This window comes from Zootoca vivipara, chromosome 4, assembly GCF_965207765.1.
Source record: "Zootoca vivipara chromosome 4, rZooViv2.hap1.1, whole genome shotgun sequence".
In the NCBI taxonomy this organism is placed as follows: Eukaryota; Metazoa; Chordata; class Lepidosauria; order Squamata; family Lacertidae; genus Zootoca; species Zootoca vivipara.
This window is the reverse complement of record NC_142587.1, coordinates 17,346,997-17,372,851: the sequence shown is the minus strand read 5'-3', so window position 1 is coordinate 17,372,851 and position 25,855 is coordinate 17,346,997. Positions and strand designations below refer to the sequence as shown.

Genomic DNA, 25,855 nt, shown 5'->3' with positions numbered 1-25,855 from the left:
TAAGCTGTGTTATTATTTTTACCTCCACTTCTAGCTCTGCTGTATATTCATAATCGGTTTGGTTGCTAAAACTCTAAGGTTGCTAGACAGCCATAGAAACTATATTTAAAATAAGAAAATGATTTCTTCATTAATAAAATATTTTCTTATACAATGTTTTTTTAAAAAAAATCTGCGTAATTGATCTCTGGATTGGGTGAAGAAGGGGTGTTTGCAGAAGATTTTTTTTTTTTTTTGGAACAACTCACTGGAGCAAACTAATTACTATTTTTACCCCTCTCACCCACAGAATATTCTGGATCACAGTCCCCAAGTAATAAAAAAAAAAAATGGTGAAGGGTCTTTTTAAGTAGCCATAGTTTGTACAAAGCAGCAGGTATTTTTTTTATTACCAAAAAGTTATACAAACAATATGAAATAGCAAGACAAAGTTTAAGAAGTTCCCAAATGCTCTAGGTGTATCACTGAGTTCCCACCTCTGCAAAGGTCTTCCTACACTTCAGCTTAAGGTTTGTTTGTTTGTTTTCAAACTCAGCTTTGAGAACCTTGTTTGCCTCTCTCTGCCTTTCTCACCTTCCTCCCCCGCCCCCAAACCACCTATGCACAAAATGGACATATCATTATTAATGATTTGTGTTTTCTCTCTTCCCCTCTCTTTCCCTTTTAAACGCAGCATCCCCATCTGTTCTTTCTGAAGTTGTGCTTAGTCTCTTCCAGTGTTTTCCTCTTTAAAAGGATTCTCTGCCTGCAGAAAGCCAGGAGCAACGTGACTGAAATCTTTCATTTCTCCACTGGGACTTCAGCTGGGAAGCTGCAATTGATTTGCAGGGGACTTTCTGCCTCTGCTTGTATTATCTAGTTAAGGGCCAGCCTACTGTGCAAGGGAAATCAAAGTAGATGGAGTTGAAGTCAAATGGCAGAAAGAAGAGAGATTTATTACAAGTCTGGAAGGTGCAGATCTGGAGGGAGAGGGGCTTGGGTTAGGAAATTCCACCACCAATTAGTTTGAGGTGGCTTCAACTGCCCCCCCCCACCTCATCTCCATCCCTAACAGATGCTGGTGCCCAATTGCCACCAGCATCCTACCCTGCCAGTCATCGGGTTTAAAGAATTGTTGCCCAATGAAGTCTGGTCACCGTATCGTATTAATGAGAGAGATCTAAGGCAGAGTCAATTAAATCAAATTCCCACCCACCTCCCTAGTCTATCTGCAGTGTGCAGCCACAGCAGCAGTATTGGCACCAAAGGCATCCCCAGTATTAATAAAGGTTTTCAGTGCTGCATTCAAGGCAGGGGGAGGAAGGGGGAGGCAGCAAGAATTGCTGAGTGAAATTGACATGGTTTGGAACCAGAGAGAAACACACTGCAGCTTTCACATTGGAGTGAAAGCAAAGAGGCTTTTTTTTCATTTATCCACCCCAACTTTTTTTTAATAATGAAAAGGGTGGGAATCCCACTTGTGTTCAGAAAGTGATAAGGGGGGGAGTTTTAAAAAAATGGAATGACTCTAGCTTTGAAAACATTTTCACTTTAATACTGAAAAAATATGCCATTATAAAATCCTCGAATATAATTAATTAAGTCTCGCTTGCTTTCTCATCAGCTTAGATTTTTTTCTCCCTCCAGTTTTTAAGAGTGTGATTTACAAGAGCCCACACAAAAAAAATCTTACTCCCGTTCAACTTTGCAGCTTAAGCACTCAAGTGGCATTAATTGAACATGCTTAACTGCTTGGGATGTCTTTGTTTTTTAAAAAATAGTTTAACACTTTTAATCATCAGAGAAAATACTGAGGGCATTTTTTTTTTTTACATTCAGATGGAAAGGCATTATTGGAGATGTTAATTTCCAAAGGAAACTCAAAAATAACCAGAAGCAAACTGGCCCCCTCCTCCCTCCCCCAAACAGAGAGAAAATCCACCCAACAAAGTAATTCATTTTCCTACACCCCCAAACGCAAAACCTGAAACCCATGAGAGTATAGCCATGCAAACATGTCTTAAATAAAATCTTTACATTTTTCCTTGTTTGTTTCACAGTAAAAGGACGATCTCTACTGCCTAGCAATCACACAAAAATAATGGCAAAATGGCACTTTTTATTCTTATTATACTGTATTTTTTTATATAGAAAGTTTGATATGATGGAACTTATCAGGTAAGAGGGAGGACGAGGTGAACTGGACGCTGCTTCCATTGGGGGCTGAAGCGTCCCTGGGTGGTTTGTATCCATGCGAACCATGCAGCAACTTGGGTTTGTTTGTCTGTTTGTTTAGATCAGAGTCATTTATTTACAATACATTCATGCCTTCGTGCAACTGGACACTCTTGCTTTGCTTGCAATGGGGAGGGCGCCAGGGGGAGCCCTTGTCTCCCCAGCACACACATACACACACAGGGCCCATAGATCCACCTGGTCATAGGTCACCTTGCAGGAGAGTGTGTTCATATTTACTCTCTCTCTTTAACCCCTAAGTCGAGCCATCCTCTTTGACTGGATCTTTCTATCTTTCTTTCTTTCCTTGCCATTGACTATGCAGTGCACATTTTTACACCAAGCACAGCCTCAAGTTGAAGGCTTGGCCAAAGGGGGAGGGGAGCAGGCCTCCACTCACGCCATTTCTCCCCAGTTTGGTGAGTGGGTAGGTGTTTTTTTCACCAGAAGGTAGCTTTAAGGTGGGCAAAGTCCCATCCCATGTTGTGGTCCATTCACATCAGCGGACGAGACAGCAATGCACAGATCAGGGAAAGGGAGCTTTGAGCCACCGAAGGGAAGTTGAGGTTGCTAGCTGCTGAACTTGAACTGATTGCCCATAATATGATTTAAAATTTTAATGGTTTTTTGTTTTGTTTTGTTTTTGTATTTCCCCAGTCTGGTGTTTCAGTCTGATAGGGAGTGAGAGCCACAGTCATATACTCGATGGGCTCCATCTGCATTGTAGGGTCCATTATGCCAGTAGGATGAGTCACAGACTGTCTGTAAGGAGTTGATCTCCGAGGCTGAGGAGTTGGCATCCCTCCTCTTTGAGCGCTTCCGGTTCCTTAAGATAAAGACCAGCATGCCCACCACTGTGAATGCAGAGGTGACGAAGACCAGCAAAAGGCCAGGCACCAGCACTGAGATGGAGACCCTGCTAGTCTCCAGGTAGGAGTTGGAATGTGTCCCAGTCTCGGCCAAGCCAGTGCTGTTCTTATTGGAGGAAGTCAAGGTGGGCAAGACCTTGAGTTGAGGACAAATGGCCTCATTGGAGAGGGATTCAAAGTCCTCCTTGAAGAATTCTTCTGGAGTCTCACATCTCAAGTCACTCATCATCACCTTGGGTCGCAACATCTCCACCCACTGTTTGAAAGGGACAATGGGGCACTTACAGTCCCATGGGTTATCATGCAGGTCTATTTGGGTGATGGAGGTGAGCTGGTCCAGCACCCCTGCCACTGGCAGGTAAGGGAAATAATTGTTGTGGATGCTGAGTTTGGAGAGGGAGACCCCAGCAAAGACATCAACAGGGAGGGACCTCAGAAGGTTGTTATTCAAGATGAGAACCCTCAGCTTGGGCATGGCATTAAATGTCCCTGGCATGATGAGCTGGATGACATTAAATTCCATGTTTAGGTATTCCAGGTTCTGCAATCCATTGAACTTCTCCCGAGAGAGTGTGTCCAAATAGTTATTGTCCATGTAGAGCCACACCAGCTCCAAAAGGTTCTTGAAGGTGTTGTTCTCCATGGTGGCGATGTTGTTGTTGCCCAAGTCCAACAGGTTGAGTTTGCGGTAGTCCACAAAATGGGATTTTCGAATGGTGTGGATTTTGTTGCCCCTCAAGAAGAGCTCGTGCACGCTGGAGGGCTTGGGTTTCAAATCCACCAGGCTGCTGACGTTGCCATCGTTGCAATTCACCTTGAATCCTCCTGGGATCTGGTGGCAGACGCAGGTGGCAGGACAAGGTGTGCTGCTGGAGGACTTGCCTTTCACGTTGATGGTCGAGCCGGCAGCCGTAGGTCTAGTCTTAATCTGCCAGTTCACCGGGATTTTTGTACCCCCGTGAGGAGCAGAGCCCGGGGTGGCAGGGTCTTCCTTGCCATGGATCTTAAAGGGGGTCGGGATGGGCCCGGGATCGCACGTCTCCTCTTCTGCGGGAGGAGCAGCCAGGCTGGAATCCACTCGGTTTTTCCTGCACAGCTCCTGCTCCGTGGTCTCGTTTAGATCCTTGCCCTGCAGCCTCGTAGGGGCTTCACAAATCACCCGGCCGATCAGGGCGTTCTTGGGGATGTTCTCCAGCCATTCTTTCAACGAGAGCAGGTCGCACGTGCAGTCCCAAGGGTTATCCTCCAGCAGAATCTCAGCAATGCCCGGGATCTGCTCCAGTACGTCCTCGTAAGGCAAGGTTTTCAGGCGGTTGCCCCGCAGGTCCAGGTGGGTGATGGGCACGTACTGGAACACGTTGGCAGGCAAAACGCTGATGAGGTTGTCGTTTAAAATCAGCACCTCCAGCTTGTTTAAGTCCCGAAAGGCCCCCGGGTCAATATCCCTCAATAAATTAAAATCAGCCTGGAGGTATTCCAGATCGTCCAAGCCCAGGAAGGTCTGCTTGCGAAACGATTTGATCTTGTTGTTGTTGATGTGCAGCCGCTTCACCAGCTGCAGCCCCAGGAAAGCCCCCGGCACGATCTCGTGCAAGCCGTTGTTTTCCATGTGCAAGCTGACTGCATTGTAAAAGTTAGCGAACTCATTGGGGAAAAGGCGAGTGAGGGAATTGCCGTGCAGGAACAAATGGTAGAACTGGGAAGTGGGGGCCGAGAAGCGTTGCAGGCTGGTGAAGCCTTTCTTCTCGCAGTCGACGTGCAAGTCGCCCTCGATCTCGGTGCACAAGCAGATCTTCTCTTTGCAAACGTCCCCTGTAACATTCCCGGCAGCGAAACAAAGAGACGTCTCCAGCAGCAGAATCCAAAGCAGCATTTTTAAACCGAGCGAGTCATCCCCGAGCTGGAGCACACAGAGGAAACGGCAAGGCGGAAATTCTCCCCTCTCACGCCGTCAAGTTCCTTCCAGGCATGGAGTGTCCGAACCGATGCCAAAAAAGAAAAAAAAGAGGGGGAGGGGAGGGGGCAAAAGCCAGAAAAACAGAAAGAGAGAGAGAGATCGAGAGAGATCGTGCTGGGTAGGGAGGAATGAAATGGGGAGGGGAGAGAATCGGAGGATGGGGGGGGGCGCTGCCTGGTCTCCTCTTAGCCCTCTCTCCCCCCAAAAACACTGCAACAGCCCGGACTCCAGTCAGCGATCATATCCACAAACTATCCAGGCACGTACTGCGAGGCACAGGAAGGGGGGAAGTAGAAGACCCCCCTTCATAACCTCCACCCTCAGAGGGGGGCCCCCGCCCCCAAAGAAGAAGAAAGCGAAGTCGATCTCCGGCCGCCTCGGCGTTAAGGAACGATCTGGCTAGCAATTTGCAGCAGCAGCCGCTGCATAGGCAGGAGGAGCGCGGAGGAGCCGGGAGCGCAGCGGCAGGAGCGGCCCGTGTGCATGGCTTGGCTTCGGACTGACCTTGCTTTTTTCTCTCGTGCAAAGCCGGCCTCTGGGATCCCTGCTGCTGTTGCTGCCGTAGCCGCTGGATGCCCAGGAGACCCCTCTCTGGGTGCTGTCCAGTACCCCTTGGTGCTGAAATCACGCCCCAGCCTAACGACTGGCTGCCGAACCAATGGCGCTGCAAAAATTCTGCAATCGCTGCGTTTTTGGTCTGTCCATTTCTCCCCCTTACCGCGTTCCCTCTCTCTCTCTCTCTCTCTTTCGGCTTCTCCTGTCTTCCCCTGCGCTCGCGCTCTCTCCTCCCCCCCTCTCCCGTCTTCCGAGCTGCACAGTTACTCACTCATTCACGCACATAAGGCAGGAGTTGCTAAGAGGTTCTGCTCTTTCCAGCCTGGTGCACTCGGAAAGATCTGACACCCTCTGCTGAGCCGCAGTGGCAAAAATCCATCTGCTGAGGGAATGCTGAAGAAAGAGGGGGCGCAGAGAGACGGGGTGGGGAGAGAGGAGCGGGGAGAGATGTAGAAAGAAAGAAAGAGAAAGAAAGAAAAATCAATCCAGGTCCAGGGCAAGCGTCAAAGAAATTCTGGCGTGCGAGCCGTCAATCGCTTCTAAGGGCTCCTTTCTAAATGGATTCTTTCATGTCTGCCTTTTAATACTGGAAAGTTGAACATTTCCTGTTTCGCTCTCCATCTCCCCGCCAGGCGGGCGTCACACCTGGATCCGATGTTCTTTCTCTCTGGGAAAGGGCAGGGGAGAGCCAGAGAGAGCCTCCGCTATCCTCCCAGCGTGGCTTGACTCGAATTAGTGTCGGGGTGTCAAGCGACTAGAGATCGGAGGTAATTATGCTGCTCGCCATTTTTCCAATGCATTTCTTCCTCCCTCCCTGCAGCAGAGAGGTTGTCACGCTGCATTTGGCATCTTTGTGGCGTCTCTCCTTCTTTCTTTCTCCGTCACCCTCTTCCTTTTCTTTTTTTTTGGAGGGGCTGTTGCTGTGGAGCAATATTTCACAGAGATTCCGACTTCCTTCCTGCACCTTAGGACCCTCTTCCCTTTTGGTCTAGAAGGGAAAGGGGAAAAATGATTTCGACCCCACAACTGACTTCTATGGATGTTGCTGCTGTCCCCTTTCGCACTTTAAAAATAAAAATAAAAAATCACCTTGCTTACCTTATAGAATTCTGCCCGAAGTAGCGTCTTGCCTGTGTGTTGGTGTGAAAATACATATATTTTTAAAAGACTTTAAAAGTGTTTCCGGGGCTTGTTCAAACCAGGGGTGTTTGCATAAATCTGGAGAATTCTTTAAATATATATATATGATGTCCTCAATTAAATAACCAGTTGCATCTCTGATGGTGCATAGAGGAATCCCAGTTCCCGAATCGCTTTGCGCCAAAGGAGACCCGGGGCTGCTGTGCTAACATGTCTTCCCGTCCGCGGCTGGATCCTCTCCCGGGTTTTGCGCATCTGCCGTCCCATAATTGCGTTGGCTCCATTGGTGAACTTTGCATCCAACTGGCAGGACCGGTGCGGTGGCGGTGGTGATGGAGATGCAGAGAATCCGAAAGATGGGGTGGGGAGATGCAGGGTCTGTGGATGAGGAAAGGCTCAGGGAGCCATCAGAATCCTTCCTCCCTGTCGAGCTGAGCCTTTCTGAGCGGTACTTCAAGTCAGACGCCCACCACCCTTTAGCTCACCAGAATGCATTTTCCAATAGGACTGCCTGACACCATTCCAAACTAGAGTCGATGTGGGAGGAAACATGAAATTGGGAATGACAAGGAGACTGGCAAGAGTTCCCCTCCCCCACCCCCTGCAAATAAACAAGCCGTTCCCCCTCCTCCCCCCCCCAAAAAATAAAGAAAACCAGGCAAAGGAGGGATCACTGCATGTAAATGAGACCATTAAAGCAGCTTTAAATAAAGAGAAGAGAATCTGGCGCCGCGGTAAGGCCGTCGAGTCGTTTTCTTTGCTCGCCATAATTTATCTGACTTCGTTTCAGCGCTCTCGAGTCTGGATAAGGGTTTGGGGCTTGGTATGTGTTTTTTTTTAAGGGGGTGGGAGGGTATATTTACTTTTCCAGAGAGGTTTACACAAAAGACGCTCTGGGAACCTATGGAAAGCTTATACTGTAGAGGTGTAAAATGGGTGGGGTGAGTGGGAAGCCTGAATGCAGGGGGCAGAAAGGGAGATGGGAGCCAAGAGGGCTTTAAACATGCACCACACAAACAGAGGCCGGGGGGGGGGGAGGAATCATTTGCCTGAGCTAAATCCCTGAGCTATTTGACTTTGCTCTAGCAGTCTTGCTGGTGGGCTTTGCTACAATGCTGAGACCAGGGAAACAGCATGAGGTTCCCTAGAGTCATAGAATTGTAGAGTTGGAAGGGACCTTGGTGGTCATCTAGCCCAACCCTCTGCAATGCAGGAATTTCAAGTAAAGCATCCATGACAGAAAAGAGATTTGACTGCCTTCATTATGGAATCATGGGACCTCGTTTAGGTGGCTTTAAAAACAGCCAACCTCGGGGAGGACTATCAACAGCAGTTTGCTTTTAGCCATGATGATCAAAGGAAGCCCACCTAAATATATCTACACACACCTGTTTAAACAGGACAAACTATGCATCTGATGAAGTAGATAGGAGTCCACAAAAGGTTATGCAATACTGATGTGTAGTGTACTAGCCTCGGGATGAAAATATTAATAAAAGGTTTGACCATTCTGTTTATACTCCAGATACAAACTCGCAGAGACATCTGGTTGACCAAAATATTGGAAACAAAGAGGGATATTCAGTGTTATACATATCTCAATAGAGATCAATGAACAAGTGGATCCTCGTCTGTTCTAGCAAATATATTCTTATTCTCAGCTCTGGCTGAACTGGAAATAGAGGTTGTGATCAAATCCATCCTAAGTTGGGCAGAATTATGTCTGAATCCCATAGAAATCAACAGGACACATTAGACATGACTTAACTCCCTTTGATTTCAATGGAAGCCTAGTTCAGTTTTCTTAGTCTGGATCCAACCCTTTATATGCAGGTGCCAGGTAGCCAGTTTGGAAGAATCCTTAATATATAAAAGGAACCTGCTCAAAATAACTTCAAGAAGGTGATCAAATTTGACCAAGAACGAGCACTGCTTTCCTTCCAAACTCAGAATTAACTTTGCTGCCAGAATGAATTTCCGTAGCTCCATAAAATGCCATTGTTATAACAATTCTGGACTACCGAAAATTAGCAGTTGTGATCAATATACAATATAGTGCTGCACTTTTACTAATTTGACCTTTTTGCTGAGTAAATTCCTTTCCCTGTCTTGACACATTTGACGCTGGAAACCAGAAGGGCAATGAGGCAGCCAACAAGTTATAGAACAGAATATTAAATTGATCAAAGCATTTTCAGCACAGCACCCTTAGTGGGCACGTGGTAGGTAAAAATTCATGCTGCCCTTTTCTCACATAAGTATTAATACATTGAGATTTCTCAATTTAAAAGGTGCAGTAATGTGACAAGGAACTGCAGACAGGCATAGATCTAGTACTTTTTCCACAGAACACTGGTTTCTTTTTAAAACTTGCATAACACTTTTCTACCTGGGCTGTTCAGCTGGAGGCAAAGCAAGCAGCTGAGTACAGTCTGGGAAAAGATTTGTTTTTCACTTAAGAAATGTGCATAGCTCATTCTGATCTAGACAATAGTATGAGGTTTTATGGGCAAGGTGGAACTCTATCTTGCCCTTTAAGGGAGGTGGGACAAGGCTTTAGAAGTGGTGGCGCCCAGGCTGAAGAATTAAGCGCTGGTGGAAATCTAGTTTAAATCTATTCTCTCTGCCTTCTAGCATGAAATAAGGGCCATATTTCTAAATCATCAGTCCAAGCCCTGGTCCTCAGTGATGGGGCTGGTGGAGCGATCGAGCCACTTCCAATTCCACAGCTAACCTGCTTGCACTAGCCAGGGCAAAAGGTGAGGGGACAGTCAGCTCCCAGGCTGACACAGTGCTGAGATCAAAATTTGACTCACTGCCATTATGTGATGGCAGCAGAATCAGCACAGCATCCAGCTCCACCCCTTCCCCACCTCCAGATTTGGGAACATGGTAGCTCCTATAGAGGTCTTTACTGTAGATAAATTAACCTGGCCCAGCTTCAGGTGGGTAGCTCCAAGGATTGTCACGAGTTTGCTGTTTCCAAAGAAGATCCACCCACAAACAAGATACTGTCCTATTGGGGGGCAGATTTCCAGCAGTAGGAATGATAGAGGGGAAAATAAAAGCATTATTTAATATTAATAATATCACTGTGGTTGGAACAAAATAATAATAATAATAATCCTTCCAGTAGCCGCTTAGAGACCAACTAAGTTTGTCATAGGTATGAGCTTTCGTGTGCATGCACACTTCTTCAGATATACTGAACCAGAAGTCACCAGAACCTTATATATAGTGTATATAGTGAGAGGGTGGGGAGGGGTATTATTCAGAAGGGTGGTGGGAATGGGTGATTGGCTGATAGGTGTGGTAAACCTGTTGACGACTGTTAATGACTGCAATTGGTCTTACAGGAAAAAGCAAGAGGTGAGATGGCTAAAAATAGCTTTATCATGTGTAATGAGATAAGAATCCAATGTCTCTATTCAGACCAGGTCTCTCCATGGTTTTAAGTTTGGTAATAAGTTTCTCCAGTAGGAGAACACTTCAGTCTCCCAGGATATTCTATACAAGACCTCAAAGTAGCTGTCATATTACAAAAGAATTTCAGAAATAGACTGGAAAGAGAAGTTGCTGAATTGCAACTTATTGCAATTCAGCCCCCGGGGGTAGTTTGCCTACCCATGGTCTATGCTATCCCTGCAACTCTCATTAAGCGAAGTCTAGCTCCTCCTCTCAAGCACTGTGATTGGATGGTGTTGGATGAGCGCGATCATGTTAGCATCCCTCCACATTCTCTCTCCTCCTCTCCCCACCCTGGTGGTCTCCTAATATGGTGCTGGAGACACTCTGCCTGGCTTTCTGGGAGACTGCTTTGGGGCACAGATCTGTAAAAATCTCTGTAAATTGATTCTGGAAATCTAGATCTGTTATGTAGTCATTTGTAGCTCCTTCGGGATACAAATTGTCCCTATTTGGCCAAATTTGGCGTACAGCCTTATATAACATATATTACGGAAAGTGGCTCACATTTAGTATTGGTTAGAACACTGACCTTAATTTTAATTAGTTCAAGCTGCAGACAAGGAAAAGAGAGGAAAGGGAGAATAAATGGCCTGGATTGCTGCTTTATTAATCAAGCAGGGGTTTGATCTTATCCACCACTGCAGTTTCAGGAGTTCTCTTCAACTTAGTTCTATCGGGGTGGATTCAGATTACTTTTTTCTCATATTCTAATGTGACCTTTGTACAGGCACTGCGTGAAATTGCTTCTCTCCAGACAGTTCTACTGCATGATGGGTCCCAGTGCCACAATGCTTTTCACAAGATTAAAAAAAGAATTCCAATACCATGAGGACCTATCTGCCAAAGTCACAGTATGATGGGAAAGCAAATGATTTTCTGAATCCACCCTTACCTTCAGCTGGAGAGCTGAGTCGTGCATTGATTCTCTAGTAATCCCTATAAAATGTGTTCAATATAGAAAAGTGCAGTTTCTAATAAAGAGGACCTGCGGTTCTTTAGCTTTGCTTCAGAGGCACTGTTGTTATGTGGAGGAACTCCCAGGTAATGACTTCATTTCGTAAATGTCAGTTGAAACATGGCCATCAGTAAGAGTTACATGGGCAGCAATCTTAACATGTACTCATATTGGTAGGGACCCACCACAGATAGAATCATAGAATTGTAGAGCTGGAAGGGATCCCCAGGGACATCTAGTCCAACTGCAATGCAGAAATCTCAGCTGAAGCTTCCATGACAGCTGAAGCTTCCTGCTTAAAATAGGGCAGGAATATATATTGGGAGATGCGTCTATGTCATCCAGGACTTAAAGGTAAAGGTAAAGGGACCCCTGACCATTAGGTCCAGTCGTGACCGACTCTGGGGTTGTGCGCTCATCTCGCATTATTGGCCAAGGGAGCCGGCGTATCGCTTCCAGGTCATGTGGCCAGCATGACAAAGCCGCTTCTGGCAAACCAGAGCAGCACATGGAAATGCTGTTTACCTTCCCGCTGTAGCGGTTCCTATTTATCTGCTTGCATTTTGACGTGCTTTCGAACTGCTAGGTTGGCAGGAGCTGGGACCAAGCAATGGGAGCTCACCCCGTCACAGGGATTCGAACCGCCGACCTTCTGATCAGCAAGCCCTAGGCTCAGTGGTTTAACCCACAGCGCCACCTGGGTCCCTCCATCCAGGACTTAGCAAAAGATTTGATAAGACTCTATGAGTAGCACATGTCTTCCTTGTAGGAGGCAGCAAATAAATACATCTTTAGTATGGGGCCTGTCAGATTGCCTCTGATGGCAAGAGACCCTCTGGGACTCTGAGGATTCTGAAGAACAACCCAAAGAGAGGGAACATTAGGATACCATATACGTATACCCCAGGGTACCTGGAGGAAGGGCTCAGTAGTACAGCATCTGCTTTGTATTTAATTCCCAGCATCTCTAGGTACGACTGGAAAATGCCTACTCTCTGAAACTCTGGAGAGCTACTGCCAGTCCATGTAGGCAAACCTGAACTCAGTATAAGGCAGCTTCCTACCTATATTCCTATGTAGGGATGCCATATTTCAACCAGTAGAAACCTGGACAAAAAAGTTGTTGAGCTTTTTAGGAAAAATCACTTTTGAAAATGCCGTTTTTGAGCAATTTTTATGGGAAAACGGCAAAAACGGCACTGCCAACATGGGCTTCCTAGACATTTGCCCGATTTTTGCCCGGACACTGCTTTTGGCTGCAGTATTCCATATATGTCCAGGAAAATCTGATGTAAATGTCGAGTATCTGGCTAATACTACCCTTTATTGCAGGAAGAGTATCTGTGCCCACTTTTTCTGCCACCAAATGATAGTTCTCTGCCTGCTCGGTATATTAAGAGACTTAGAAATTCTGCAACCTTAAGTTATAAGGCTTAAATAGCATAACCAGAGGCAAAACTGGAATAAATAATGGTTAATGTTCTCAATCACCTGCATTTCAACAATCTGATGAAGAATAGCTAGATGAGCAGCTATTCTTGTCATGATTTACATTTTCAATGGGTACAAAATATGTGTTTAGGTACTCACAGGAAATAAGTGGCAGGAAATCTATTTATCTATATAAATCCTTTTTGTGTACACTCACACAAAAGTATGAAAACTCGTGTGTGCAGTGTATGCATTTTAATCATTAGATATGTTATGTATTTCAATATAGGCCCAGACCCCATAAGGCAAGCAGATGCTGTTCTCAGTGCAACAGGAATTGGGAAATTTCATGCTTGACGAAGGGTTTGTTTACTAGTCGTAATTCTTGTTGAGTTTTCAAAAGTAGAAGAGTTTTGTCTTTTTGGTAATCTGATTTGCATCGGAATGTGCAATTTAGATTTTATTATCACTCTATTGAGGTTATGGAAATCAATCCCTTTTGTGGGAAATTAATTTCATATGAATGCATATTTTTAAGTGGGAGAAGCTGAACTGTGAATTAAGGCTATTAAACTGCTCTCGTACAAACGGAATGACAAGGGTGGTGTCAAGAATAAGCTTCTGTTGCTAAGACTGTGTATTTCCTCAACTCTCAAACCCAAGCCTGTAGAGATTTATAATTTCCTTCTGTGACCTAGCTGCCATCAGAGAGCTGACAGAAAGCAGAACTAAAGAGCTTATTGCTTAAAATTCACTTTCAAAGGAGAGGTTACTAGCATTCTGTTGCCTGACCAGCCTACATAACAGGGCTGCCTAACCATTTTTCAGCCTGTATTCACCACTACTCAGCATTCTGAGGATGGTATAGTCAGCCCTTGCCAGAGGCTCACCTGAATCAAGGGAGAATTGACACCACTTTGCTCATAAAATCTGATGGCCAGGATGGGACAATTAGCATCAATATCAGGCCTTGGGCTAGGCAGAGAGCCTTAATCCTTTGTGCCTACTTTATTCTTCTCTTTTTTGTTGCTGCCACCAAAACCAGTGACCAGAAACACCTCCTTGAGGGAGTGAAAAAGGCCTCCAGGCCAAAGGTGAGTGATCCTTGGAGGAGGCAACAGTATAAAGGAATCATCCAGGTTGTGGGATTCTGGAGAGCTTTCTGGTCTGGACCCTAATATGCCCTGGTATGCTATTGTCTTTTTCTGCCACCCCTCAAATGTATATATTTTTTCTTTAAAAAATTCATCTGCCTCACCCCATATTTCCAAATGCCAAAGCCAAATCCTGATGACAACATAAGCTTCAATTGCATGATTAATATCTCTTATTTATTTGGATGCTAAATCCCATCACAGCTCTTAACACCACAGGTGTTAACATTACCACAAACACAGGCAGTGTTAAATAATGTTGCATGACATGTGTGAAATGCCTGCTGATCCAAAAGGTTGTAGCACATCACTTGTCAATCATAAAATGCTCTTAATATGATCTACCATCAAAGGCAAGTTTTCTCAAAAATTGAAGGGGGCAGGGAAGAAGGAAATGTGCAGGGGAACCTCCTTCCTTCCCCATTGACTGTTTGCTTATGAGGCATTCATATTAAAATATATGCCAGTGGAGAAAAGGGGAGTGGATTCTTGTGCTTGTAAACTATTATACAAGGAACTTCATGGGACAAGGATGGGAAACCTTGAATTATTTCCTCTCTCCTTTGTTGAAGTAAGAATAGCAAAATCACAGCTAGGAAGCTCAAATCATATATATAAATGACACCCTTCTTTGGATATTAAAGCAATGTCCAGACTTCAACATTCAAAAACTTTACTTGCAGAAACTTGTAGATGAATTGAAATATAACATTTACAGTCACATGCTTTTCTAAGCATGGGCTTATAGTCTCTTCTTCTAACTTCCAAACAAATGTATTTTCCTCTCTTTCCAGAGCTCAGAGCTCAGCCTTCTGCATCACAATTAGGCCACGCCTTGCAGCTCATATGAGAGATTTCTAATTTTACCTTCTCCTTCAGCTTTGGTTTCTTTCAAGCAGAGAAGAAGCACTCCAACACTCTATTCAACTTAGCAGTGTTCACAGTGGATTCTAAAAGACAGTCATCTTGCTTCACATAAAATGGAGTCTCTCCTTCACTAGATACCTTCCATGTGAGCAGCATTACCCAATAAACACTAGAGAACTCTCTAGAATTCAGTTCCCTGCTAATCAAATGTAAACATATAGTAATGCAAACAAGCATTTATAATTTCAGTGAATTAAAATACTATGCTTAACATTCTTCTGGTAAGAAATGGGTTTGTTCACAAATAGTCTAAAGGCCACAATCTTGTGCATACCTCATTGGGCTGTAGCTTAGTGGTGGAGCATCTGCTTTGCATGCAGAAGGTCGCAGGTTCAAGCCCTAGTATCTCCAGGCAGGGCTGGAAGGGAACACTGTGTAAAATCCTAGAGAACTGCTGTCACTTAATGGACAATGCCAAACACGATAGAAAACTGGTCTGGCTTGCTTCTTGTGTTCCAATGAGTAAGCCGCATTGAACTCAGCAGGACTTGCTTCTGAGTAAACTGACATAGGATTGAGCTGCATAATTTAAAGCCAAGCTACCTTTGTGGTTTATGGCCCACATTTTTTTCAGCTGCTCCTAGGACTCTTGAAACAGTTTTTATATTGATCTTTGCTCTTGATAGTAAGAGACAGCAACCAAAAAAAGGGTGTCACTGAAATGCAGTTTTAAATAATAGTTTGGGGGAGGTAGATTTAGTATTTGGTAGATTAAAAAACAAACAAACCACAGACACATCTATTTCATTTGAAAGGTAGGAGGATGCAACATGTGCTATATATTAAAAAGTCAGTGTGAAGTAAAGGCATTCAAAGTGATAGCCTGCAGTACTCCTGTAGACACACAAATCAAGAGCTTACACTAACGTTCTCCATATCATAAATGAAGGCAGCCAGCATAAACAAGTATACACAGAGATTAAAGATTTATACAACTGCTATATTGTGCCACTATTGGCCAAGCTAAGACTCCTGTTGAAAAGAAATACTCAAATGATTATTATGCCACTGAGTAAATAACATTTGCAAAAGGGTCAAAATGAACCAACATCTTCAGACAAAATCATTTTTTAAAAAATTAAATAAATAATATGTAGCTTTCTGGCTCTGAACAACAGGAGAAGAACATTCCAATCTGTAAATAGGAACGAACTGCTTCCCTCTGTTCTGTTCCTCTATAGCTCTGGCATGTCAGTAACCTTTTATTTCAGTAAGCTTTTAATTTCATTCCATTTGAGTTCTCATAGGTAATCCAGATTTTTTAAACAAATGCCAATCCCTCTGCCACACACACACACACACACACACACACACACCTGGGAGGAGAGGAAAGTTTAAGGCAGGCATCCCCAAACTGCGGCCCTCCAGATGTTTTGGCCTACAACTCCCATGATCCCTAGCTAACAGGACCAGTGGTCGGGGAAGATGGGAATTGTAGTCCAAAACATCTGGAGGGCCGAAGTTTGGGGGTGCCTGGTTTAAGGCATCATTTCCATTAAAAAAACAAAACAAAACAAGCACATGTATTGTGGCTTAAATCGCTGTGATCCACCCCAAGTTCAGGTGTGAAGAGCGGTGGGATATAGAGCCATCAGATAAATAAGGTACCCAACCCTGATCTGTACCGTTGTGTTCAGCATCTGGGAGATTTTAGCAGATGTAGCTGAGTGATGAAATGGGCTTCCGATACTACCCCAAAACTGCATAATCTGGTGTGTGACTGTACCTTCATACAATAAATACCATAGAGTCGACTCTAGCTCCTCCCCTAATCACTTGCCTGCAGTTAACGTAATTACTCATCACTTTGATCAATCTGTACAGAGTGCACAGATTTCATTTCTCATACAATAAACTTCTGAAGATGCTATTGGAAAATAAAAAAAAAGAAATCTAGGTCATACAGTGAAAGCTCTTGAGGCTTCACTCGGCAACTCATTTTGAGAGTTGAAAAACTATGATGAGTTGTTTTCTAAGTCACCGTCTCCTTTTAAAATCTATTGCAATTTTGTCTGTAATATTCAGGCAAGAGTCTCAGGTTCTAAGAAAACCTGTTTGTAGTATGTATTAATACGCCTTAGGTCTTACATGTAGTTTGCAAGCCATATGTCAGCCATGCCATTGCTCTCCTGTTCTAAAAGAAAGTGAAACTTTCTCTTGCTTTTGATGAAATCCTGTGCAGCATCTGACAAGTGAAAAATGATACGGCCCCTTCCTTCTGAAATAGGTTCCTATCTCCAACTCAAAGAGGATTGAATGTTAGGAGAAACACATCTTTCTCATAACCTCCATGAACCTAGTAACCTTACACTGCAGGAGCAAAAGCTGTTCAACAGTGGGTTTCCCTCAGGAGGTTGCGAACTCTACTCCTTTGGAGGTTTTTAAGCAGAGGTGGGATGGTCATCTGTCATGGATGCTTTAGCTGAGATTCCTGCATTGCAGGGGTTTGGACTAGATGACCCTTGGGGTCCTTTCCAACTCTACAATTCCATGATCCTATGTTTCTTTTCTCTTTGCATTGAATTGAATTGCCTTTGGATTTAAATGAACGGTGTGTAATAATGGAATTATTCTCCACCCCCATCGTTCTGCCCGAACACCGAGGTCCAGTGCCAAGGGCCTTCTGGCAGTTCCCTCGCTGCGAGAAGCCAAGTTACAGGGAACCTGGAAGAGGGCCTTCTCGGTAGTGGTACCCGCCCTGTGGAATGCCCTCCCACCAGGTGTCAAAGAGAAAAACAACTACCAGACTTTTAGAAGACATCTGCAGGCAGCCCTGTTTAGGGAAGCTTTTAATGTTTGACGGACTATTGTATTTTAATATTTTGTTGAAAGCCGCCCAGAGTGGCTGGGGAAACCCAGCCAGATGGGTGGGGTATAAATAATAAATTTATTTATTTATTTAGTAAATTTCCATCACAGGAATTTGAGGGAAGCCAAAATGGGGTGGAATAGAAACAGTGTTGCATGCAAAGAACACAGACTGAAATAGATATTGATGCCTTCTTATATTCCTACACACAGTCAACACAACCTGACCTGCTTGCTCCCTCCTCCAAGTGCACCAGACATATGGGACTCTCCAATAAGCTGGAATCAAGTCATGCTATTTGCATTTACATGCAAAAACTATTTGAGTTTCAGTGTACTGTCTCTAGAATCTAGATCCTCAAAGTGAACAAATGTGGGTGGGTTTTTTTTGTTTTTGGCTAGGGGGGATTTAAGAAGAATCTGAGCTGAAATCACTCCAAACTGTCATCTTTATTTTTTGAAAAACAAGTCTGAATTTCTTGCCAGGGACTTTCTGAAAAAGTGCTGTGCCTTCTCCTGCAATGTGTTGAGTGGTTTTGTACAATTCAGCTTGCCCAATGTCAGAGTGACACTTCAAGCAGGACAACCCAGTCTGTCAAATTAGAAAATGACATTTCCAACTCCCTGTTCCTGGCTATTGTAAAGTCTATGCCAGGGTAATAATATGAGGCTTTATGCCTCAACTGGTGGCTTTCTGGCTAGCCCTCAAATTCCTTCCCAGCACCTTCTCCCTGTTTTCTCTCTCCATCCCGCCCCTACCCCATCTAATCAATTATAATAGATTCTAAAATCTCACTGACAACAGTGAGGGCAGGCTTTGGTCTTTAAAATTTCAGCAATGCCCTGTGTGAGGCCTCACCTCTCACCTTCCATTTTGCATGTAGACTACGCCATAGCTGTGGTGCCCTGCAGTGCCCCCTCTGCTTGGCGCCCAGCCTGGGGAAACCGGTTACACTATCCTAAATCCTCCTCTGCTAACAGCTATGTCTCCCCACTGCAAGGAGGAGAAATGGCAAGTTTTATCTGGCTACAGGCTTGGCTCCTAGTCATTCCTCACTGACAAGGTGACCAATACCCTAATCCTTCATCCACACAGAAAGGAAGCACAGAGGGAGGACCCACATTGGCTATGCCTGTCCTGATATCTCTATCTCTATCTCTATCTCTATCTCTATCTCTATCTCTATCTCTATCTATCTCTATCTCTATCTCTATCTCTATCTCTATCTCTATCTCTATCTCTATCATCTCTATCTCTATCTCTATCTCTATCTCTATCTCTATCTCTATCTCTATCTCTATCTCTATCTCTATCATCTCTATCTCTATCTCTATCTCTATCTCTATCTCTATCTCTATCTCTATCTCTATCTCTATCATCTCTATCTCTATCTCTATCTCTTTAAAAGGTTCCTGTCCCTCCTTTATTCAGCATTTTCCTATGCCCTCATTGCTCATAAAGTATTATCCACAACCCTCCAGAGAGGTTTGGCGAGGAAAGAGCCATAGATGGCTGCAGGGAGATGGCACATTTTTCTTATGAGAATTTCCTTAAATGAACATCCAAGTCTGAGAGCTGTTTAGCATATTCAATCTTGAGAGCCTCACCATCTCCTTTGGAGTCAGTTTTGCACGATGATAATTTAAGAACCTATTTCTCTGACTTGAGAGCAGTCTTCACTTAATTGATCTCAAGATGTGTTGGCGATATTCTGAACGAGCAGATTACAACCATGTTTGGTGAACAGGTTCAGTAATAACATGTTCTCGGCAACAATTGCTTTGATTGATGGAAAAAATGGTTAACTGTTATCCTTTGATGACATTCAGAATTAATTCTATGTGTGTGAAAGTTTAGAAAGCATCTAAACAAATAGGCTTACATACTATGAATAGATCTATGAATAGAATAAAGTTTATGAAAGGGGACTTCCTGCCCCACCCTCCTTCCTGCAGGGCGCTATGGGGTGGAGGCAACTCACATTTGCAAAGCACAGGGTAATCGTGCCCTCTCTTTCCTACCTACATAATTGATTTCTAAAAAACAGGGTGGACAATCCTGTACAGAATAAAATGCATAGCTGCCAAGTTATCCCTTTTTTAAGGGATTTTCCCTTATGCTGAATAGGCTTCCTCGCGAGAAAAGGGAAAACTTGGCAGCTATGTAAAATGTCATTCAGCTGTTCTTCTGTATATATATAATTTTCTACACCTAGATAATTTTCTTGTAAATACCATCCTTGCTCATCCATGTCATTTATTCTCTCTTTGTATTTGGAATACAGATAACATGGGGTTATCTAGCCAAGTCATACTCAGAGAAGAATATTGAAATCAATGAAGTTAGTCATGACTAACTTAATTTCATTGATTTCAGTGAGTCTACTCCAAGTATAACATTGATGAATACAACCAAATATGCTTGCCAGGGTGCTGTCAGTGGCTCCCGGATGGTTGCCCAGGAAATTATGAAGACAAGGAAAAGTTTCTTACAGTCCTTTTTTTATTTCAGACTTTTCAAAGAGAAGATAATGGTGTTGTCCCAAGTGAATCTCCACCCCCTTCTTTCCCACTTCCTAATTTATCATCATCATCATCATCATCATCTCCTTGACGGGTGCTGCTAAGTGACTTCTGTCTTCAAGCTCTTTGCTCTCCTACTTTTAAGGCTCGCTGGGTTCTGGGAGATGGTGGGTCTGGGGTGCTTTCTAGTGACAACGTGTCAGCCAGCTGCTGCCATAGCTGCCAAGTTATCCCTTTTTTAAAAGGGATTTTCCCTTATGCTGAATAGGCTTCCTCGTGAGAAAAGGGAAAACTTGGCAGCTATGGCTGCTGCTCTGGCTCTGCCTACTCCTCTTCTCCCATTATTTCCCAACTTTCCCCCTCATCTGCCCCTGAGCTGTGACCTCCCACAAACCACTGTTGTATATCTATACTGTCTTCCTCTTCCTCCTCCCTGGAAGAGCCGGGATGGGGAGGCAGTTTCCACCACTCCTCCTCTTCTGCCGAGCCCCTGACATCACCCCCCTTTCCAGTGTCCTCCTCCTCTTCCCAGTTCCTGCCATCACTACCTTTTATGGTACTCCCATGAATAATAATTTTACTTATGAGATTTAACACAGGATCAATATTGCCTCAAGTTTCCAATGGCTGAAATACCTAAATGCAAAACAAGAAACTGACTTGTGGAATATTGGAATGCTGAAGACGTCTTTCCACCATGTCAATGAATGTAATTTTCACTCAGGCCTCTTTGCTTCCTGCTCCTCCTCTTTTATTTTATTTTATTTTATTTTTAAAAATTTTTATATTAAGAACTTTATTCAAAAAATTTCAAAAAATACAAAAACACATATACAAATCAAATAAAGACAAAAATACATTTAAAGTTAAAAGTTAAAAGTGGAAAGAAGAAGAAAAAGAAAAAAAACAACCTTAGCGGATGACATCATAGTAATGCTAGAGGACCCTATTGATTCGATAAGTAAATTCAAACAAAAATTGAAAGAATATGGGGAAGTTTCCGGATTCAAGGTGAATGTTAACAAAACAAAATTAATGGTCAAAAATATAAGGAAGGAAGAGGCAGAGGAATTAGAAAAATTGGCAGGGTGGAAAATAATTAATAAAGTAAAATATTTAGGCATAAATGTAACCCCCAATAATATTAATTTATTTGATGATAACTATTCGAAATTATGGAAGGAGATAAATGAGGACCTAGAGAGATGGGGAAAGCTAAATTTATCAATATCAGGAAGGATTGCGGCAATAAAAATGGCGATCTTGCCGAGGGTCTTATTCTTGTTCCAAATGCTCCCAATAATAGGTAAGAAAAGTACCTTTGAGGAATGGAGGAAAATTATAAGCAGATTTGTTTGGGCGGGGGGGAAACCCAGGATACAATACAGACTGCTAACAGAAGCAAGAGAGAGAGGGGGATGGGGGGTCCCTGACCTAAGGTTATACTATGTGGCGGCCAGCTTTGGCTGGATAAAAGATTGGCTGACTCTAAAAGACCAAGAACTCCTTGAATTGGAGGGATTCAGAAACACTAAAGGGTGGCATGCCTATCTGTTGTTGGAAAAGAAAGGTAGCCAAAGAGAATTCACAGACCATATATTCAAAAAATCATTATATCAAACATGGATTGAATTTAAAGATTGGGTGGAACCACAAAGTGCATGGTGGGCGTCCCCAGTGGAAATGATGGCTACAGGCACTTGTGGAGGAAGGGGGAGGTGGCCAACCTATCAAGAATTATTAATAAAAGAAAATGATCAATGGTACTTGAAAACATACGAAAAGATCAAAGAATACTGCCAAAGTTGGCTACACTATGGACAGGTCCAAAGTATTTTTAAAACACACAAGGAGAATGGTTTTCCGGAGAAAGAGTCCAAACTCCAAGAATTGATAATTAAAGAGGGGGGGAAACCATTGGGGAAGATGTATAAATTCCTATTAGAAGAGGAATTAAAAGATGAATTGACCAAGAGTGTCATGATAAAATGGGCTATGGATATCGGGAAGACGATTTCTGTAAACCAATGGGAGAAATTATGGAGAGTGGACTCTAAGTTTACAGCATGTATGTCTATCAGGGAGAATATATTAAAAATGTTCCACAGGTGGTATGCCACCCCGGAAAAAATCGCCAAATTTTACAAAGTAGGGGACGGCAAATGTTGGAAATGTAAAAAGAAAATTGGAACTTTCTACCATTGCTGGTGGACTTGCCCAGAGGTGGCCAACTTTTGGAATAAAATTTATGAAAAGATTAAAAAAATGCTAAAATGTACCTTTGAAAAGACCCCGGAATTATTTTTGTTAAGTCTCATTCCCTCTAACATTCCAAAAGATAGAGTGAATATTCTATTATATGCATGTGCCGCAGCTAGGATTCAGATGGCAATGAAATGGAAGGGAGATGCATTACCTACAATCCAAGAATGGCAGGAAAAATTACTCGAATATTTGAAGATGGCGAAATTGACAGCTATAATTAGAGACGTACCCAGGCAGAGAATCATGAATGAATGGAGATATGTACAGGATTATATGGATAAAGAGAATTTAGAATGTAATTTAATGATGTGCTTAGAGTAAAGAAACTACAAGGGGAGAATTCATCATAATGTGAATTTATTAGTTATGAATTGTGTATAGATTTAATTTAGAATTCAGCAATGGATAAGTAATATATCTAGGAACGCGTGTTACAAATAATAGGAATCAATTTTTATCTTCTTTTTCCTTTTTTTTTCCTTCCCTTTTTTCTTCTCTTCTTTTTTTCTTTTTTCTTTCTTTCCCGTACCGTAGAACCTAGGCATTTTTATGTATAGGTTTGTTTCCTGCTCCTCCTCTTTTAAAGGATCATTTTTGTTTAACAGTATAAATGGTACACGGTGAGGACCAATGTTGCTAGGAAACCTAACATCTGAATCCACTGTCCTACCATGACAACCACAGCAACAAAATGTAGCCTTATACTTTGGAACTGTACACATTCTGTGCTTTCCATTCACCTTAATATTTGCAGAAGTTTCAAAAATGAATACAAATCCAAAGTTTTCATGGCACTGAGTAAATATCACACAATTCTGGGAATCATTTTCACCCCCTCTCCGTCTCTATAGCCCTCAACTTTTCCTTAATAGATTTCTGCTTCATCCACAAAAGACAAGAACAACATTATGCTACCGTTTATAGAAAATGTTTTGTTAATGATCCTGAATGAATACAAATGCTGTTAGTTCAGGTTCCAGATTCAGTATAGTATGCAAATACTTAACTGAAACCGGTATATATCCATTTACTGAAGCATACAGGAGAAAAACACTGCTTATTAATAACCAGATACTGAACTGTAAAGCATATGGCCTTATCAAAATTAAGCTGGGGAATTCTGAATAATTATTTGAATGAAGAAAACAAGCAGAACTTAATCAAACTAGTCAGGAATATTCAGAGTCCAACGGATGCTAATGGGTACCTAAATATAGATGATATAGGAGACAGGGGGAATTTGAAATCTTATCCAGCATTATTGCTGCTGCTGTTATTGATGCCTCACCTTTCCCCCTGGGAGTACTGGCAATTGTGCCAGGAATAAACTCTCCAAATTCTCCAGTGGTGGTATTTCCCAGTCCTGAGATAATGGAATTCAACAATGAGGAAGCTGTTCTAGAACCCCAAACTACCCTCAGGCCCAACCACTACAGTCAAGAATGTCAAGAATGATGGGTGTTATAGTAGTTGCCACCCAAGAATAACAGAGGGTCCAAGGCTTATCTACCCCTATGATCATACCTGCCAAGTTGCTGTCGGAGAAATAACCCTAACCGGGCCAGAAGTGGCAGACCGGAAGTAGCACCGCCGCCATTTTGGAACTGGGTGGAGCATGCTCAGAAGTGACTTTTGATGCTGCTTTGCCCAGTTCCAAAATGGCCGCTGTGCCAGAAGTCACACTGCAGCCATTTTGGAACTGGGCAAAGCAGCATCAAAAGTCGCTTCTGAGCAGGCTCTGCCCAGTTCCAAAATGGCCGCTGCGCCAGAATAAACCGGGGGGAAACAAAAATAATTCGTTTTTTCAGCTAGGAACAGCTGGAAAAACGGGGATTTCCCGGGGAATACAGGAGATTTGGCAGCTATGCCTATGATAGCAGGGGTTGAACCAAGGATCTTCTACATGCAAAGCACAGGCTTAGTCAAAGTGTTATGGCAAAGCTGCTCAACTGTGAGCTTAACCCAGCAATATTTCAGTTTCTCCCAATGAACATCACTTTCCAAAGCCCCTATCTGTTCCATATGAACAATACAGTGCAGCAAACATTAGCCTTGTGAAGGGACAATTTTCATCAGGAAAATTTAGGCAAATGGGTTCAATCCTACATATTTATTTACAAATTAGAGAGCACTTTTAATCAAAATGTTTCCAAAAGCAGCTTACAAAAAAATCTCTAAGTAGATGTCTTTCCCGCCACGTTGGGCTGCTATGAAATGTTTCAAGAACTCTGGGATATCCAGTAATGTACAAAACATGATGGCTAGGACCACTCTTAGGAACGGAATAATCAGGAGTTTTATGTTAAAAGAGGTCTTTGTAAAAGGACTTTAAAAAAGAAACGAAAAGAAAGGTGTGATGTTCTTCCAAGCCAGGAAGGCTGCAAACATTTCTTTCTCTCATTATATGTGAAAGACTAAACAATTGGATGGTTATTTGGCAAAGTTATTGCTGTTAACTTGTCACAAAAGGAAGACTGTTTGCAGAGGCTTCGACTGTTTCATAAATCTGGGGGTGTTATCTATATAGCAAACACCTACAAGTTGAAGCCTTTTGTTTTGTTTTGTTAAGTGGACAGCATCAGTAGAGAGCAAAGCCTGTATTCTGAATCATAGTTCACATTCAAGGTCAGCTTTCAACTTAAGCTCTAAAGTCATTTCTCCAACATCACACTGCATACACATATAACAATAATTACAGTGTACGTGCAGTCAAAAGAAGCCTCTCCTGTTCTGGGCTCAGCATGAGACACAGGCATTATTTTGACACTTGAAAAGAAAGAAAGAAAGGGGGGGTTAAAATAAACCATTTGTTTGCCAGCTATGTTTCCATCACTGTTACTGTCACTACAGGGCTAATAAAGAGAGAGAGAGGGGAAGATATAAATATTGTGATACCAGGTAGGTATGCTAAATCAATCAAACACTATGGATGGGGCTAGTCCTATCCACACTAGTGTGTTCTATGCTACCCATTGCTTGATCTCTATTTGGTGGTTTTTTTGAGATAGAGACATAGGTTGCCTCGAGATTGTCAGGTGTGGTTTTTTTTTTTTGTGGGGTGATGAATTCAGGTGCATTTTGTAAATATAGGTTAGCACAATTAAAATGGATTAAAGCTCTGTTGCCCTAGAGCAAGAAATCCAGGTTGGTTGGTTGGTTGGTTTTTAAATCTGTTTATATCCAGTTTTGGGGAAATTATATATATATATATATATATATATATATATATATATATATATATATATATTCTCTCTCTCTCTCTCTCTCTCTCTCTCTCTCTCTCTCTCTCTCTCTCTCTCTCTCTCTCTCTCTTTCACACTGCATCAGTTCAGGTGATTCCATAGGGGCAATACAGGGAAGGGATTATTATTATTATTCCCCAGCCATCATCCTTTTGCTACAGCCACTCTGGGCAGCTTCCAGGATATATAAAAAATATGATAAAACATTAAAGATTATAAATTTCCCTATACAGGGTTGCCTTCAGATGCCCTCTAAAGGTGTCATAGTTACTTATTTCCTTGGCTCGGGGTTCACATAACACCATACCCTCCGATGAAAATAGGGATGTCCTAAGGAAAAGTGGGAC

The 25,855-nt window shown here is 42.9% G+C and overlaps 1 protein-coding gene across 1 annotated transcript; it reads right to left on the bottom strand.

The window, feature by feature from the left end:
• Nucleotides 1-242: 242 nt before the first annotated feature.
• On the bottom strand, nucleotides 243-7,250 carry SLITRK1 (SLIT and NTRK like family member 1). Its single transcript, XM_035115482.3, has one exon. It carries the CDS (start codon nucleotides 4,954-4,956, stop codon nucleotides 2,881-2,883), a length of 2,076 nt encoding a protein of 691 aa, XP_034971373.1. The 5' UTR covers nucleotides 4,957-7,250; the 3' UTR covers nucleotides 243-2,880.
• Between the last annotated feature and the right edge of the window lie 18,605 nt (nucleotides 7,251-25,855).